Source organism: Pogona vitticeps, chromosome 1 (assembly GCF_051106095.1).
Source record: "Pogona vitticeps strain Pit_001003342236 chromosome 1, PviZW2.1, whole genome shotgun sequence".
Taxonomy (NCBI): Eukaryota; Metazoa; Chordata; class Lepidosauria; order Squamata; family Agamidae; genus Pogona; species Pogona vitticeps.
Window position 1 is genome coordinate 170,500,275 of NC_135783.1, and position 16,458 is coordinate 170,516,732.

General features: G+C 39.6%; 1 protein-coding gene across 2 annotated transcripts in view; it reads left to right on the forward strand.

Annotated features, from left to right (window-relative positions):
• COL6A3 (collagen type VI alpha 3 chain) overlaps nucleotides 1-16,458 on the forward strand; it is a 125,967-nt gene that overhangs the window by 85,768 nt on the left and 23,741 nt on the right. The window contains exons 28-39 of one of the 2 annotated variants that reach the window (XM_020802374.3): nucleotides 2,396-2,458; nucleotides 2,781-2,831; nucleotides 4,487-4,522; nucleotides 4,667-4,729; nucleotides 5,762-5,824; nucleotides 7,908-7,940; nucleotides 8,037-8,073; nucleotides 8,198-8,209; nucleotides 8,354-8,847; nucleotides 10,454-10,553; nucleotides 11,662-12,342; nucleotides 16,184-16,277. In XM_020802374.3, coding sequence (XP_020658033.3) covers nucleotides 2,396-2,458; nucleotides 2,781-2,831; nucleotides 4,487-4,522; nucleotides 4,667-4,729; nucleotides 5,762-5,824; nucleotides 7,908-7,940; nucleotides 8,037-8,073; nucleotides 8,198-8,209; nucleotides 8,354-8,847; nucleotides 10,454-10,553; nucleotides 11,662-12,342; nucleotides 16,184-16,277 — 1,727 coding nt within the window. Of the gene's footprint in view, nucleotides 1-2,395; nucleotides 2,459-2,780; nucleotides 2,832-4,486; nucleotides 4,523-4,666; nucleotides 4,730-5,761; nucleotides 5,825-7,907; nucleotides 7,941-8,036; nucleotides 8,074-8,197; nucleotides 8,848-10,453; nucleotides 10,554-11,661; nucleotides 12,343-16,183; nucleotides 16,278-16,458 lie in introns of those variants that run through there. The other variant, XM_072977174.2, reaches the window with a different exon arrangement.

Below are 16,458 nucleotides of genomic sequence, written 5' to 3' on the forward strand. Positions count from 1 at the left end.
CATTTTGGAACCACTGATCAGCTGTTGGGAAACCATCGCTATGCGAAAATCGATAAGCAAAACAGCTTACCGATCATTGCAAAGTGATTTTTTCCAATTTAAAACATCGCAATGTGATCGCTTTTGCGATCGCAAAAACCAAATCGTTATGTGATTTGGTCTTTAGCCGGGGCGCTCGTTAAGCGAGGCACCACTGTACTACAGAATCAGCATTGCTGCCCCCCCCCCCAGTCTCTTTGAAAAATCAGATTATTAAATGAGGTCTTACATGAATACAGGAAATATCAAATGGTGTATTTTGCCCTGAAAATTTATAGAAGCACTGCAGAATGTGTAAGCTGCACTATCTGGTGTTGTATCAGAGAATCTCACTCTATAAATTGCAGAGATTGAAGAGACACAGGCTAGGAGATAGATACCAGATAGATAGAAAGCATACTCTGTTGGCTGGAACAGGAAGCTCCTTTGAAGATGGTTATACAAGTTCCAGGTCTCCCAAGTCATGAGAATATCACTGTCATTTATTTCTGCTCTCTGGCCCTAGCGGGAGTGGTGGTGGATGGGCATGGAGACAAAAACCTAGACCTTTGACATTAGTGTCCAGAGCACAAACAGAAATAGATGATGGTTCTTACCTGGTGCAGAGCTATTGTTCCAACCCCTCCTTCCACCTGTAGCATTTTTTCCAATTTAAACTGAGTAGTCTCAGTTTAACATTTAAATTGTTAAATTATTAAAGGACCTAATACTCTACAATCAACCATCAAGATTTAGGGAAGGAAAATACTTAGGAAAAATCCAGAATGAACATGGTAATTTGAAGTTTCCTGTTTATATTAATATAAACAGTTTCCTGTTTATATTAACACTGAGGACAACTACATGGTCAAATGCCATGGGATTTGCTCTACTTAGAAAATGGGTGAATTTGATTTTTTTAACTGTCTGCATGATGTACAAAGCTGATACAAATTCATCCAGCCTATTTAAACCCAACCTGGCTTTTTTCCTGTCTCCAGAGGACTACAATGTTTTCATGATGGGAGGATTCAGTTGGGCTTTTTATCCTACAGACTTTGTTGTAAAGATGGGGTGGGCGGGCACCAGCATTCCCCTCTCTCCACAAAGCTTCTCCTCCCAGTAGCCACTTATTTTTTGGAAGACAAAAAAAAGCTTCCCACCCAGGTGGTTGTGATGTGCGGGGGGGGGGCATTCAAAAGCAATGCATTGTAAGAAGCTGCCTTTTCATTTATTTGTTTTATTTTGTTTATTTAATTTGCATGATACACTACCCTGTTAGTGCAATGCACTATTCTGGGCAGTTCACAAGAATTAAAATAACAGATAAATCATTCTGAGTTATGAATCACAATGTATTTTTCAAAATTACTGTTCAAACTTTTGATGTTCTGTATTCTGAGACTATGAAGTACCTTCCTCACCTTATTTTTCTATTTCTGTAGAAATATTTTTCAGAAAGGTAGTCATTTGTGGTTTGAGTGGGGAGGATACCAATAGAGGATATCTGAATGAAAGCTGGGCAAGTTCTACTTGGCTGGTCTGCAAATAATGCGTGGCACATTTTTGTGCTGGCACATAACCCCTCTCTGGGGCCTCCCCAACCATATCAGGGGACACTTGCTACTCCTCTCTTCCCCATCCCCCAGTCCTGGCATCTAGCCATCACTTCCACCGACCCTTCCTGTGGCTCTTCCCTGCACATATAAGAATCCTAACCTCATTTGAGGTCTTTTGGAGACCGTTCACTTGAGGTTTCAGCTGCTTCATCCTGACCCTCCGGCAAAGTCTCACAGCGCTGTGTGGGGAGCCCTGTAGAGGCAACAATTTCCTTGACTCTCTGCTGCACCACCTCCTGCTCTGGGGTATGGGATTCCTGTGGGGTCCAAACCACTAAAGGATCAGCAGAGACGGGACCAGGAAGGAACGAATGCGGGGCAGGCGGGCTGTGGGCTGGAAAGCAACTCACTTTACAAACAGAATGAAAATGGTGAACTCCCAAACCAAACTGCATCCTCCGTTTGGTCGCTGTTTGTGATTTCAGACCTAATACAATCTCTGAATCAAATTGCAGCAAAGCCAGATAATTCTGATTCAGCCCTCCAGTGGAGTCACACATACTGGCAAGCAAGCTTGTTTAGTGCTTTATTGCAGATTCTTTACAGATTTAGCAATTTGCCACCAGATTTTTTTTGGCAAACTGTAACCTTATTTTTTTTTTAAAAAAGGATCTGAGGTGCACTGGAAGATCCCCAAAACTGTTTTCCTGGGGAACCACAAAAAAGGGCTCAGCTACCACACTTTGCCCACTTGTGCTCAAACCAGCATTTTCAGAAGCTTACTCCCATCAAGCTCAAATACCTATTTTTAATTACAGGGAGAACCTGGTGATTCCGGTCCAAAGGGGCCTGATGGGCCTCCTGGGCCCCGAGGAGAGACGGTAAGTTAATCTCAATATTGCAAAGGGATCTAAATGGAGGTGGATGCTAAAGATCATTTCTTTGCTGAAAAGAATAGAAAATGACTTGGTCATGTTTTTTTTGGAGAGGTTGAAAAGCTTGCTCACTCCTGCAAGAACAGCCCAGGTGTCATACAATCCACTGCACAAAGCCTCTGTTTAAAATCTTCTGCTTCTTTATTTCAAGAACAAACTCAGATTTCTAATCTAGCTTTTTTTGTTGTTGAAAAGTTTTTAAATTACAGATAAAACTTTCTAAGCTGTACTGTTTGTCTAAGCTGAACTGTGCCTTTGCATCTTCTAGGGAGATGATGGTCGAGATGGTGTTGGAAGAGCAGGAATTAAAGGCAGAAGGGTATGGCCAGTTGCAACATCTGCATGAACCGGAACGCAAAGGGGAGCGTGGAGGGGGACAGCACACTGTGGGGTGACACCTCCACAGCTTGGAGCCTAGGCTGGCCCCTGCCAAATGCCTGCCCAACATAATGTTTCCTGTTTTGGACAGAGAGGATAAGGGCCTATTTCTACCAGGCACACTGACAGAGCTGGGTAGATAATAACAATTATGAAATATGAAGTCACTTCCTCTCAACACACTCCATAGATTTCGAATTACAATTGCAAAGTCAGCACCGTCCCCTTCCCTAAGCTTTCATAATCAGAGCCAAAGACACTGAAGCATCTGCTGCCTTATGATATCAATGGGAACAGCCCCCACCCGAACAACAATGTGTTAAATGCTGTAAACTGTCATAAGTCTTTTACAAATAATAAAGACTGCCGTTGTCAGTAAATAAAAGATAAATAAAAGAAGCAGCACAGAATAAAACTGGCAACTGAAGAGGCACCCATTAAAGAAACTGAGCCAGAACAGAAATGAGGGTCTGCCACTACTCACTCTACAGTCATATGCTTTAGTACTTTAGCTAAATGTTGGTGTTGCTAAATATATACTGATTCTTTGAAGTACCAATGAAATTGCCAGCTGGCATAGCATCTCAAACAATAGCCCCAACAGGCATAACCTCAGATTTTGGTCAGTTTATTATAAATCTTGCCCTGACTCAATTTGTACAAGATGCAAATGATTTGGGAAACATTGTTGTCTCACTCCTCAACATAACTCCTAGCATACTGAAACAGCAGTTTTGAGACAATGGTTATAATTTTTCATGTATCTAGTGCAGTGCTGAAGCTGCGTTGCAACTGAATCACGTTTGGTTGTTGTGGGTTTTTCGGGCTCTTTGGCCGTGTTCTGAAGGTTGTTCTTCCTAATGTTTCGCCAGTCTCTGTGGCCAGCATCTTCAGAGGATAGATCCCAGCCGTGAAAGCCTTTGTGAATACATTGAATCATGGGTTTTTTGCACATACAGAAGACCCCCCATATCTGCAGGGATAGGTTCCAAGCCCCCCTCCCCCCAGATGCTAAAAAACACAAATTATAGCAAATACTATTTTAATAGTGAACAATATATATAGCATGGTCTCTGGATCCCCGTAGTGGCCCATTCTGCTAACTTCATCTTTAGAAATATATCTTTCCAGCTTTTTTCTTTTAATATTTTCAAACTGCGACTAAGTGAGTCACTGGATACTGATCCCACAGACAAGGGGGTCATACTGTACCTAATAGATTATATAAATGTTGGCTTGATGGACCCAGACCATCAATGCTTTGTAAGTCTTAGACCAGTGCTATACAGAGTACCCAGAAGGTAACAGAGAACATCATTAGATACTAGAGCACTGGTACATTGTGCTGCCAGTGACATCTCTGCCCCCCCCAACCCCACACAAAGGAAAGTCAGGCTTCAACTTTGTTACCATTTTAGAATCATATAAACTGTAACCATAGGGTCATTTCCAGCATGGATTACAAAGTAGCAAAATCATCTAATAAAAACGAATGTGTCTCTGCCTTGGGCCCTTTTGAGGAGAAAGGTGTGATAAAAATGTATGTATGTATGCATGAATATATTTCATTTTACAATCTGTATCTTATTTCCACAGGGAGAACCCGGCTTCCCAGGATATCCAGGACCTAGGGTACTTTTTAAAAAATCTTAATTCTCTCCTTCCGCTTCCTGCAGCTACTCCTGCATGACAGGAGCTGCCCTCGCTTTTGCAAGCACAGTTGCTCCTGCCGGGTACTTTCAGAGAGTTAATGCTTCACTGCTCTTCTCCCAACAGGGGGCACCTGGAGATCGTGGTGGCAGTGGTGAGCCAGGTCCAAAAGGAAGCAGAGGTCACAGGGTAAAGCAACTTCTCGTTTGGTTCCAGATGACTAAAATAAACTGTAATCACAGAGTTATTTCCCGAGTGGTTCCCAAATCATCACATTCATTATTAAATTTTCTTTTTTAAATCACGTATTTTGTTCTAAATGTCATTCTGTCCTAGTTACTTGCATAGCTCTGTTGACACTCGAAGGGAATGCAGTTATTGCCCAAGAACATCAGAGAAGTCCTATTGGAGGTGTTGTAGAGATGGGCACGAACTGCCAGGCTGGTGGTTTGTGTTGATTCATACTTTGTCCAAACAGATGTCTGGCACTTCCCAACTCCTCCTCCTCCTCCTCCTCCTCTGGGGGTGCCCACTCAGAGGCAGCGCCCAGAGGAGGTGGGGCAGGGAAGTTGAAGCATCAGACAAGTGGGCTAAGATGGTCCACTATTAAAATAAGAAAGTCTAACTATTACATTAAAATGTAATACAACACTTTTGTATTTAAATATTAAAATATATTAGTCACAATACTTTTGTATTTTTAATTTTTTTTCTTTTGCTTTTGCCGGATATGCCTGCACAGACTAATACAGCTACCACTTCTGAAACTGCAACAATGAACAAAATAGTTATTTATTTTAAATGTTTCTATCCTGCTTTTCACATGGGGTTTACAACCATATTTGTAAATACGAAATACCACCAAACTCTTTCACTTCATTCAAATCACAATGAAAGACCAGATCATCAATTACTGATTGCAAGGTTAAAGAAAAGGTTGACAGGTGACAGCTCTGTACATTTTTTCTGCAGTTGGGAAAATTATCCACATTTTCCTGTTCTGCTGATCTTGTCTCTGTATAGAGTACTGGCCCACAATCTGGCTTAATTTTAAATGATAAAAGCAATGAAGAACGGAGTGTATAGGCATCTAGCAGTTGCAAGTAGAGGAGTAACTGAGTTAACCTGAACAAACCAGAATAGACCATTAATTGATTTAAAGGGCAGGTGTGTGTACTGTCAACAAAACATGCTTATTATTGGTGGTTATTTTCTCTTTAGGGGAGGGCAGGAGATCCTGGTTCAGCAGGTCAAAAAGGAGAAAGAGGTTTTCCAGGATCAGCTGTAAGTATTGTTTTGCATTTTTCATCCAGTAACTTGACTTTATTAGAGATTCCAAATAATTTTTGCAATTATTTCCATTCTGGAAAATAATGTCACATTTCACATCTGATAAAGGATGATGCTGAGTTTCTTGGACAAATTACATGAGATTAGAATTTGACTAATAAGGAAGTACAAAGATGAAGTTGTTTATTTTGCTTATCATGCTCATTCTGGTATTCCCATATGTGCAGAGTTTAAAGAACACTTGCAGAAGTAATACGATGTTTTCCACAAAATAAGACAGGGTCTTAAATTAATTTTTGCTCCAAAAAACGCATTAGGGCTTATTTTTGGGGGATGTTTTATTTTTTTCAAGTACAACAATCTATATTTCTTCAAATGACATCAGTTATTATTATTATTATTATTATTATTATTATTATTATTATTATTATTATTATTATTATTATTATTATTATTATTATTATTATTATTATTATTATTATTATTATTATTATTATTATTATTATTATTCTCCTTTCCCTTCTTTAAACATACCTAGTGCCATTTCCTCCAGGGGTGCCTGGGCTGAGGCTCCCCTTGGGGCTGGCAGGCGCTGGGTTTGTTTTGCGGGAAATGACGGCAGCAGTGGAGGGGGCGGCGTGGTGTGGAAGGGGGTGGGGTCCTGAAGCCAGCGAGCCCAGTTGAGGAGAGGGTGGTGGCGGCGGCTTCAACACGGCAGTGGCCCTGCCAGCAGCACCGAAGAGGGAGCCGAACTAGAGGAGGGTTAAAAGAGTTACAGTAGGCAGGGCGGGGGCTGGCTGGCTGGAGGGAGCCAGAGCTCCAAAATTGCTTCCCCCCTCCAACCTTGTGCTTTGTTAGCCTCACCTGGGCGCATGCTGGAGGGGGGAGAAGTGCGCACACCATAGAGGCACGAGCCCCAAGAGTCGTTGGGGACTTAGGAGCCAAGGAGCAAGTTCCTGGTGGTGGGCAGCTCCTTCCTCCCTGGCCGCCCAGCCCCTCCGCGAGTGAGGGAAGTGGGAGAAGTTTTAGGTCTCTCTCGAGGGCTTGGAGGATCCCAGTGAGTCCCTGGTGGAAGGCAGGGTTTCACTTAACTAGGGCTTATTTTCAGGGTAGGGCTTATTTTTGGGGAAACCACTGTAAGAAAGTGAGCTTGCTAGCTGATACTGAATATGTGCTTTTTATGTATCTCTCAATAAAACATGCAGTAAATAATTACTGCCCTGATTTCAAACAAAACTAGAAGTAAATACAATTTTAGATTCTCAGTTTTAAATGTCTGGATTCAAATTTTGAATTTCAAGGCAGAAATTTCTGTTTTCAGGGTTTGCATGTGGCATAGATCTCCCTGCCACACTTGTTCCACTTTTCTATATTTTATTATTTGAAAATATTTTTAATGTGCTTCTTGGTTAGAGTACTAATCTGCCATATATCAATTTTTAAAGTTGTAAACAACAACCTGGCCTACCACCTGTAGGGAATAGCACATAACTGTCTGTAATCATTACATGAAATGGTATAACATGCTATCTGCAGCTGACTGAAGCTTGATGAAGTATCTCAATAAATAAAAATTGATTGATTAATTGACTGATTTCTTTTATACACTACACCATTAGTGCACGACACTATTCTGGGTGGACACAGTGGTAAAATCCAAAAGACATAACAAGAACAAAATGAAACAATACAGTATGAAATCATAAAATTAACAAACAGAATTAAGTAAGTTAAATCACAACAGCACAACATTTCCATATGAGCAGCAGGGCACGAGGCTAAAAATTCCGATGAGGTTGTTATTGAAGGCTTCTTGGAAAAGCAGCGCCTTCAGCAATGCCTTCTTAAAACTACGGAGGGAAGGCGCCAGGCACAGCTCACCTGGGAGCCAATTCTAGAGCATTGGTGCCACTGCTGAGTAGGCCCAGCTTCTCACTGATGGTTTTCTGGCCTCCATTGGAGTGACCACCTGGGAGGATATCCCCTCCTGGCCTGTCTTTTCCATGAAGGAGATAGCATGCACTCTTATACATATGTCCTATAATTACATTTATGTTTTAAAATACTTTTTTTCCAGGGATTGAAGGGTAACAAAGGAGAATCCAGAGATGTAAGTTGACTAGTTGTTTATGTTTATCAGTCATTAATTGAATTTCTTTGTGCCAAAAATCTTTTTTAATTGCCTTTTCTTCCTTTCTCTTTAAAGCAATGTGCACTTGTGCGCAACATCAAAGATAAATGCCGTAAGTCTCTGTGTTTTTATTTCTGACTTGCTTTGGGGTTTTTTGTGTCTAATATTTATGCAGTTTGTTTTGGCATAGTATGTGAAATAACAGATTTTATTTCATTTTTCTCCCCCCATCCCAGCTTGCTGTTATGGTAAGTTAATTTTAAATTATTAAGGTTCCAATGTAAGCAGTACCTTCACTGGTGTAAGCTGCATATAGAATCTAGCCCTTGATATTTTAGAAACAATTACATGTAACAACATTACTTGGTTTTTAATATGCCCACTATCTACAGGTCCAAGAGAATGCCCAGTTTACCCGACAGAACTGGCCTTCGCTCTAGATACTGCTGCTGGTGGAAGTTCGGAGGCTTTCAACAGAATGAAACAAGCAGTTCTGAACATTGTTAATAATCTCACAATTGCTGAGAGCAACTGCCCAAGGGGTGCCCGAGTTGCTCTAGTTACATATAACAGTGAAGTCACAACTGAGATCCGTTTTGCTGATTCCCGAAGAAAGAAACATCTTGTGAAACAGATTCAGGACCTCCAAATTGCACAGACATCAAAACAGAGGAGCTTAGATACAGCCATGTCCTTTGTGGCCAGGAATACCTTCAAACGTGCACGCAGTGGGTTCCTCATGAGGAAGGTGGCTGTTTTCTTCAGTAATGGACCAACAAGAGCATCTCCACAACTAAACGAGGCTGTACTAAAACTTTACGATGCAGGGGTTGTGCCTGTGTTCCTTACAAGCAGAGAGGACAGGGCTCTCATAAATGCACTGCAGGTTTGCATCATTCCAGTTTATTTTATTTTATTGTTTGGGGTATGTATTAGAATAAGTCAGGGACTACTGTCCTCTAATATTCTTCAACAATAGTTGTTACTCTTCTTCCTGTATTTACTTTTTCACTCTCTGCTCCTTTTCAAAAGTCACTTCCTCATCTGCATGGAGACAGATAAATAAGTAAGCCACGCTAGCATGGCAGTTTTATGATGGTGACCAGACAGAATCTTAGAGTACATTGTAGCTCTCCCTAACTGTTTCCTTCCAGAATAAGCTCCCAATTTTCGTGACCATTGACCATGTTGGTAAGGGCTTCTAAAAGCTGAAATCCAAAACATCCTAGTGAGCAAGTCTTGTCCATAAGTTTGATGAGGAGATCGTAAAGTTGCTTCCTCATAAGAAGAAATTGTGAAGAAGCCGAAGAGAGTATCTGCAACAATCAAATTCTTCTGTCAGAAAGGCACTGCAGCTTTAAAGCACTGTGGTGTGCTTTAATATATGTGTGTGTGTTTTCCCCTTAAGGGGGAGGTTCCAAATAATAGCCTACTTCCAAAGAAGAGTTCACAAAATTTCCCACCCATCTTTCTCTCTTACCCTAGAACTCTTTTGCTTATTGAAAAGCCATTCTTAAGAATTGAAGATTATAAGACAATGTGCAGAGATAGCAAGAAAGGTGGACAGGTTGGCAGAAATTGGTATCTCTCAGCATGTGTGCATGTACGCACACATGCACATCCATGCAGACACATATACAAACACAAGCAGGTTTGATTTCCTTTGTAGTGTAAGCAGTTCCACTGACCAAAGACAAAGCATCCATTAACAACATGCGTTGCCTCATTACCAGTCATTATGAGCAATTAAATGTAAGCCATGTGTGGCAGGCAAGCATTGGAGAAAGCAGCCTGATTATTTTTGTTGTACAAGCCTTCAGTGATTGAAACTCACTGAATTATACCAGCATCACTACTTTACTTTTATGAATTTTATTTGCTGTCACTATATTTAGATAATTACTGCAATGTATGGGCAGTTGTAGCATTTTTTTTTCATTCTCTCCTATCCTTTTCATAATTTCATCTCTTTCCTCACAGTACAAGCTCTCTCTATGTGTGTATGTTTTACAAAATGAAAGAAAGGACACATATTTTAAGTCTTCTTTACAATGAAAAAGATGTAGATTGTACTAAATAAATCTGACTTTCCACAGGGGAAGCTTGGTGCAATCCCTTTATCTTGCACTAAAGGAGATTTCCCCTCCTTCTCCCTACTGCAGTTTGTTCCCCAGACCTTTGAAGCAGATTTGGTGGGATGTGGAGGGATTGGCAGCCTGAGAGTGAGAGAGAAGGCAGTTCTTTATTGGTGTCTGTTCCACTGGGAGAAGTAAAATGGTGTCTGTTCCACTTGATCTAAGACATTACCGGCCATGAAAGGGGGTGGTGAAAAATGATAGTTTAGTTTCTTGATCTCTCAGCTATTTCTTGTAGAGGCATGTCCCACAAACATAAGCAGCACAATACTTTCACCCCAGATATTTTAGCCTTAGTGATTCCTGAGTTACTTTCTCTGATAAATAATTAAATCTTTCTGGATTGGTCGAAAACAGATCAACAACACTGTAGGTGGCCAGGCTGTCACATTTGCTGGTGGTGCACAACAACAGGCTGAAACTATTAGAAGAGTACTGATGTGCCATATTTGTTTAGGTAATGTATTCTTTTTTAAAAAAATCCTTTGTTATCTACTTTCATACTTTGAAAAGCCATCTTTATAGCCAGTTGTGTATGCTGACTTTAGATACAGATTACAAAAACTGTTGCCCTTTAAGGAAAAGAGCCCCTTATGAAGGCATCTTGGCTGCCCTTTCTTTAAGCCTTACCATCTTACCACATGTTATTTTTCCAGAAATGTGGCATCATGGAAGAACTGGGTTAAGGGTCCAGTGCCAATGCAATGCCCTCTGTTTTAGGCTTGAGATGATACTGGAACCCTTAATTCCCATGAACAGCAGCACCTCTTGGTCTCTGAACAGGTCAGAGATGTTAGGGCTTTGTGTTAATTAGAATGTCAGCAATTTCTTATTTTGCATTGATAGTCTGAAGATTATATTGTTTTGGCTAACTGAGGGAGCACTTTTAGTTTGTGGCTCTCCTATTTGGGGAGACATCTTATTTTGCAGAGCTAACGTTTTGTTCTGATGTTCTTCAGCAACTAGATAAGTGACTTATAAAGTCTCCTCACAATAGTGACTTCCTTTTCTCTTTACCCTTCTGAAATGCAATGCACATTCCAGAGGCTCCTACAGAGACTGACAAATCCAGATGGAAATTTTAGTAATAAAATTGGACTCACTCACCAGTATATATCCAGCTATGTGTACATGTCCAGTGCAAATCAGACCAGATGTGCCACTGTATCTATTAGTTGTTAATCTTTATATGGTCTAGACCACTGGTTCTTAACCTTTGTTGCTCCAATGTTTTTGGACTGCAACTCCAGAAGCGTTCACCATCAGCTCTGCTGGCTGGGGTTTCTGGGAGTTGCAGTTCAAAAACACCTGAGTAACAAAGGTTAAGAACCACTGGTCTAGACAGTGCTGATATTTTCAGAGAATTTTAAAAGCATGCAAACTTGAAATTTGTTTTGTGTTTTTAATTCTCAGAGTTTATCAGCTTCTCAGAATTATTTGTGAGCTGTCAGATAACAGTGATTGCTGTTGCATTGCTTCTTAACAACTTCTTGGTCATGTACTGCCAAAGAATGATTGTTGTAGATCTTTAGATAACTTCAACTATGATATATTTATTCCTCTAGATGTGTGTGACCCTGACCCTATCTGTGGTGCTCCAAGGACCAAACGGGCAGCCATTACAGATGTTGACATTGATATAGCTTTCATTTTGGATAGCTCTGAGACCACTGATCACCTGCAATTCAGAGACATGAAGAACTACATTTCTTATATTGTAAACCAGCTGGAAATTAGCTCTAACCCCAAGGTATCTCAGCACCATGCCCGGGTAGCCATAGTTCAGCATGCTCCCTATGACTTTGAGTCAAATTCAAGTACCTCTCCTGTTAGACTCGAGTTGTCACTGACAGATTACAGCTCCAAAGACAAGCTGATGGATTTCATTAAGGATGGGATGACACAGCTTCATGGTACACGGGCTATGGCAAGCGCAATAGAGTATACAGTAAGAGACATTTTTGAGAGTTCACCAAATGCCAGAGATCTCAAAGTCATTGTCTTGATGATGACAGGAGAAGTTAAGAATAGAGAACTTGAACACCTTCAGAAAGTTATTACAGAAGCTAAATGTAAAGGATACTTTTTTGTCATATTGGCCATTGGCAGAAAAGTGAATATCAAGAATATCTACAGTTTGGCAAGTGAGCCTAATGATGTCTTCTTCAAATATGTTGATAAGCCATCTGAGCTCCACGAAGAGCCTTTGCTACGCTTTGGAAACCTCTTGCCATCATTTATCAGCAGTAAGTATATGATGTGGCACAGTAATGGATGGTATGATAATGGCTGATACGCATATCTCAATAGGGATGCAGGAAAAAGCAAAACTTCCATTTTATAGCTGGATTGTGAGCAGAAACAAAAATAGTGGTCTCTGTTCCAGTTGTATGATAAAAAGTTCTTTTGGATCAACATTGTTACCTGAGCATTGACAAGTGTTTTGTTTCCTTTGGAGGAGAGAACATTGGAGATTGGTGCATTCTTTTTAATATTTATTATTTTATTTTTTTTCTAGTATAAATATACCACCAGATCACATGCTTTAGTCTAGGCCAAATAAAAATTTCTCTCTCATCTCGCTGATCTACTCAAAATGCAGCCTACAACTGCTCATTTCTCTGCTTCACCCATATTTGGGAGGTGCTTTCTTCCCCATAATCTGATATGTAGTACATTCTAAAGATGGGAGAATTTAACATAGCTATCCAAGAATGTGAAGATTACACTGTTAAGCCTTGAACCACCCCACTGTGCATACACCATTTCCAATTTTGGAAGTCCCATACAGTCAGCATACAGTGTTCTGAGCTAAGTAGACTTGATATAAGACAAAGTCCTATGATCCTATGAGGAAGATTTTCACCATAATCAAAGAGAACCAAAATCACACTACCGCATATAGCCGCCTAGAGTGGTCGTATTGACCAGATAGGTGGGGTACAAATAGAATAAATAGTCAGGTCTCTCTACATCCATCGTTCTTTACAGATTACATGCTGTGTGACACCTTTGCAGCTAGAGGGGGGAAGAAGAACACATTGCATGTACAGGACAAAGAGTGAAAATATTTCCATGGTACCATGAGCAACCACCACAGCTTAATAAATAAAATAAGAGAAGGAACAGGTATTTCTGCCAGATCTTGATAAGGATGCCTGATTCCTATATGAGTCTTACAAAGATTTATAGACCTCCTAGGAAATGAACATAAACCTATGGTTCATCATAGCTGATATTATCCGAGTAAAGGGTTAATCTCAGAATAAAAGCAGACAATCATTGACAAGCATTTCTAAACTCATCAGGGTATCCAACTGTAAACATTTTCTTTGTTGCAGTAATTCCAGGCTACTCCAAAGCTTGTTAATTCTCCAAACCTTTTATTTCCTTACATTCAGTGTTCCATAATTCAAATAAAGCAAGTCCAAAAAATATTAAAGACAATCCTACAGTTGTGATGAAAACTGCAAGCACAAATACTTAGATCTAAAAATATTACAGTTATACAAAACTGGTAGGCACCTATGCTTAGAAATATGATTTTGCATAAATAAGTTGCAAAATACATCTCAATTATATGCTATAAAAAGTCCAAACAAGAATTTTAGTCATATTTGAATGAAAAAGAAGCTTATTCAAAAGACATATTTTAAAAACATGTGAAAGAGAATACCTCTTTATAACATTTCATTTATAAATAAAAAGCTATATAACTCCAAAAGCTTTAAAACCTTTCTTTAAAATAAATGAAAGAACATCTGAATTCTTATAAATTAAAAAAATGAAATGAAAAGCATTTCCATGCATTTAAGCATGTTGTTAATAGTATTAACACACATAAAATCAATACGGAATGTTCTCACTGAATTTAGCCAGGTTTCATTAAACGTTTAGGAAAAGTCCATTCTTGACCTCCTAGTGCCATGCTGTTATCTTTCTGCTGCTTCTCCCGGCATCATTTCATTCTATATTTCACACTCTTCCTCTTTGGATAAGATGTCAAACACACCTTCATAACAGTGTGTGATATTTCCCCATATAGTATTTATACGATGTGTGTGCCTTATCATAACCTGAACAATTCTTATCACACTGGGGTAGCAGAGAACTATGAGACTCAATAGCAGTCTCAGGGACCAGCTGGGGGTCCACTAAGCAACCCCTGCCAGCCAGTCGAGCAGAGGCATACTGGTATAGTCAACATGAAACAATTCACATTAATGTCAGTAGATGGTGTTACAAAATAAAATATATTTGCTCCTATTTACTGGAAAGTTATGACAGAAACCTCATCTTAAAGTACGGTAACATCTCTTTTCTCTATTCACTTATCAGTAATCAAATAACTTAAAATAATATTCATCTTTTTTTCGTTTTACAATATTCTGCAAAAGTTTCTATTGTACCATACACTTTCATTCTCTTTTGCCTAACATTGTTATCCACATATATTTTGTGGTATCTCTTTGTCAATTATCATTATAGATAAAACACAATATAAGCATCATTTTAAAATGCACCTCACTCCCCCCCTTGTTCTTTGTTCACATTCCATCATTGTTTACTCTTTCTCGCCAAAACTGGCACGCAATGAATGTTATACTTCTGCCATGTAGTATCAGTCGCTTTGTTCAAAATACAAGCTACACTAATTGTCCTTATCAGTGGCAGAATTGCTTTGAAAACAATGAAATTAAGCAGGACTTTTACCTTACTTTCACTTTAAACCATTTTAAAATGTGTAAAGTTCATTTCCTTTTACTTAGGATGGACTTTCAAATCACTGAAAGGACACACAATTTTTTCAGTTCAAGGGGTTGCTAGTTTCATTTGCCGTGCTTATGTATCTGTGCTTTCAGTGTTAGTTGTATTAGTAGCAATCTTGCACTGTGCACTAATAGAGAAGAGGGTATGAAGCGGCGCTCACAAAAATTATGTGAGAACCCCCAGTGGCAAAACTGCCACTTTGTACTGAGTGCTCCCGCACCTCAACTGTATACAAGACCCTCCCTCCTCTCTTATTAGTCACATCTGGCATGTCACCCTTCCCTGGATACACTGGCTGTTAACAGCAGAAGGTGCAGTAGTAAAGCTTGTCTCAGAAAGGTTACGGTACTTTCGTAGACTGTAATTCCCAGAATCCTTTAGTATAGCCAGTAAAGCTATATGTGGGGCCTTGAGAAAGAGCTGGGGAAGGATGCTGCCACTCAAATAAGGAGGGCCACTGTTGCAATATTGGTATATTGTTGTTATTGTTGTTGTATTACCTGGTGTCAATTCATAGAGAACCTAATAGGGCTTTCAAGGTAATTGAGCTTGCTATTTAAGGAGTGGTTTTACCAGTGAAGGATTGCTCCCTTAAGATGTGTTTTTTAAAAAAGATTTCAAAGTATGCATTGAGTAGAGCACACTATGCAGGGAGCACTGAATATGCCATAAAAACCAACAGTCTTGTGGCATCTTAAAGACTGTCAAACTTTATTTGGCATAAGCTTTTGTAGACTGCATTCTGCTTCTTTAGATTTCATCGGATGCAGATGGCTAATCATCTCAGGAAGTTAACCTGTCTTCTGAGTTCTTGAATTGCAGCAGATTTTTCTAGCAAAGTGTTTTCACAATAATAAAATAAAGGCTGTGCAGCATGTCACAGCTAAGTGCAGCTAATTGATAGGATGTCAGATCATATCATAGTCATACACCCAGTTTTGCAACTAAGATGTATTTCACCATCTTGTCAATTAGTTGCAATTAGCTGTGCAAATTGTACAAACCTTATTGATCATACAAACCTTATTTCTTACCTGTTTCAAAAGATCTCAGGGCTGGTTACAATAAGAACTAGCTGTGAGATTTTTTGAAATAGCTGAGAAATGTTCTAAATAAGCAAATAAATAAATGTATAATATCAAGAGTATTAAATAAGAGCATGGACAGAGTTCCTACTCCAGTTCTCTAAAGATGCCGGCCACAGAGACTGGCAAAACATCAGGAAGAGCAACCTTCAGAACACGGCCAAAGAACCCGAAAAACTCAAAACAACCAAGATAGAAAAGGTTTAGTTAAAATTCTGAATGTGTTTTTTAGGTGAAAATGCCTTTTACCTGTCTCCAGACATGCGAAAACAATGTGATTCATTCCAGCATGATCAGCCAGTCACAAAGTTTGGCCAAAAACAAATGTAAGTATAATGAGTTTTCTGATTCTGGAAAGAACAAAGAAAAGTTGTCATTGTTTGGGCATCATCTTTGTCTCCAACCTCTGTTCAAGCAAATGCATGTCCCAGAACAGCTGCATATGAACTGCTGGATAAGCTCAGTGATTTAAGTATCCAACTGTGGACCATTGGGTCGCTTCTGCTC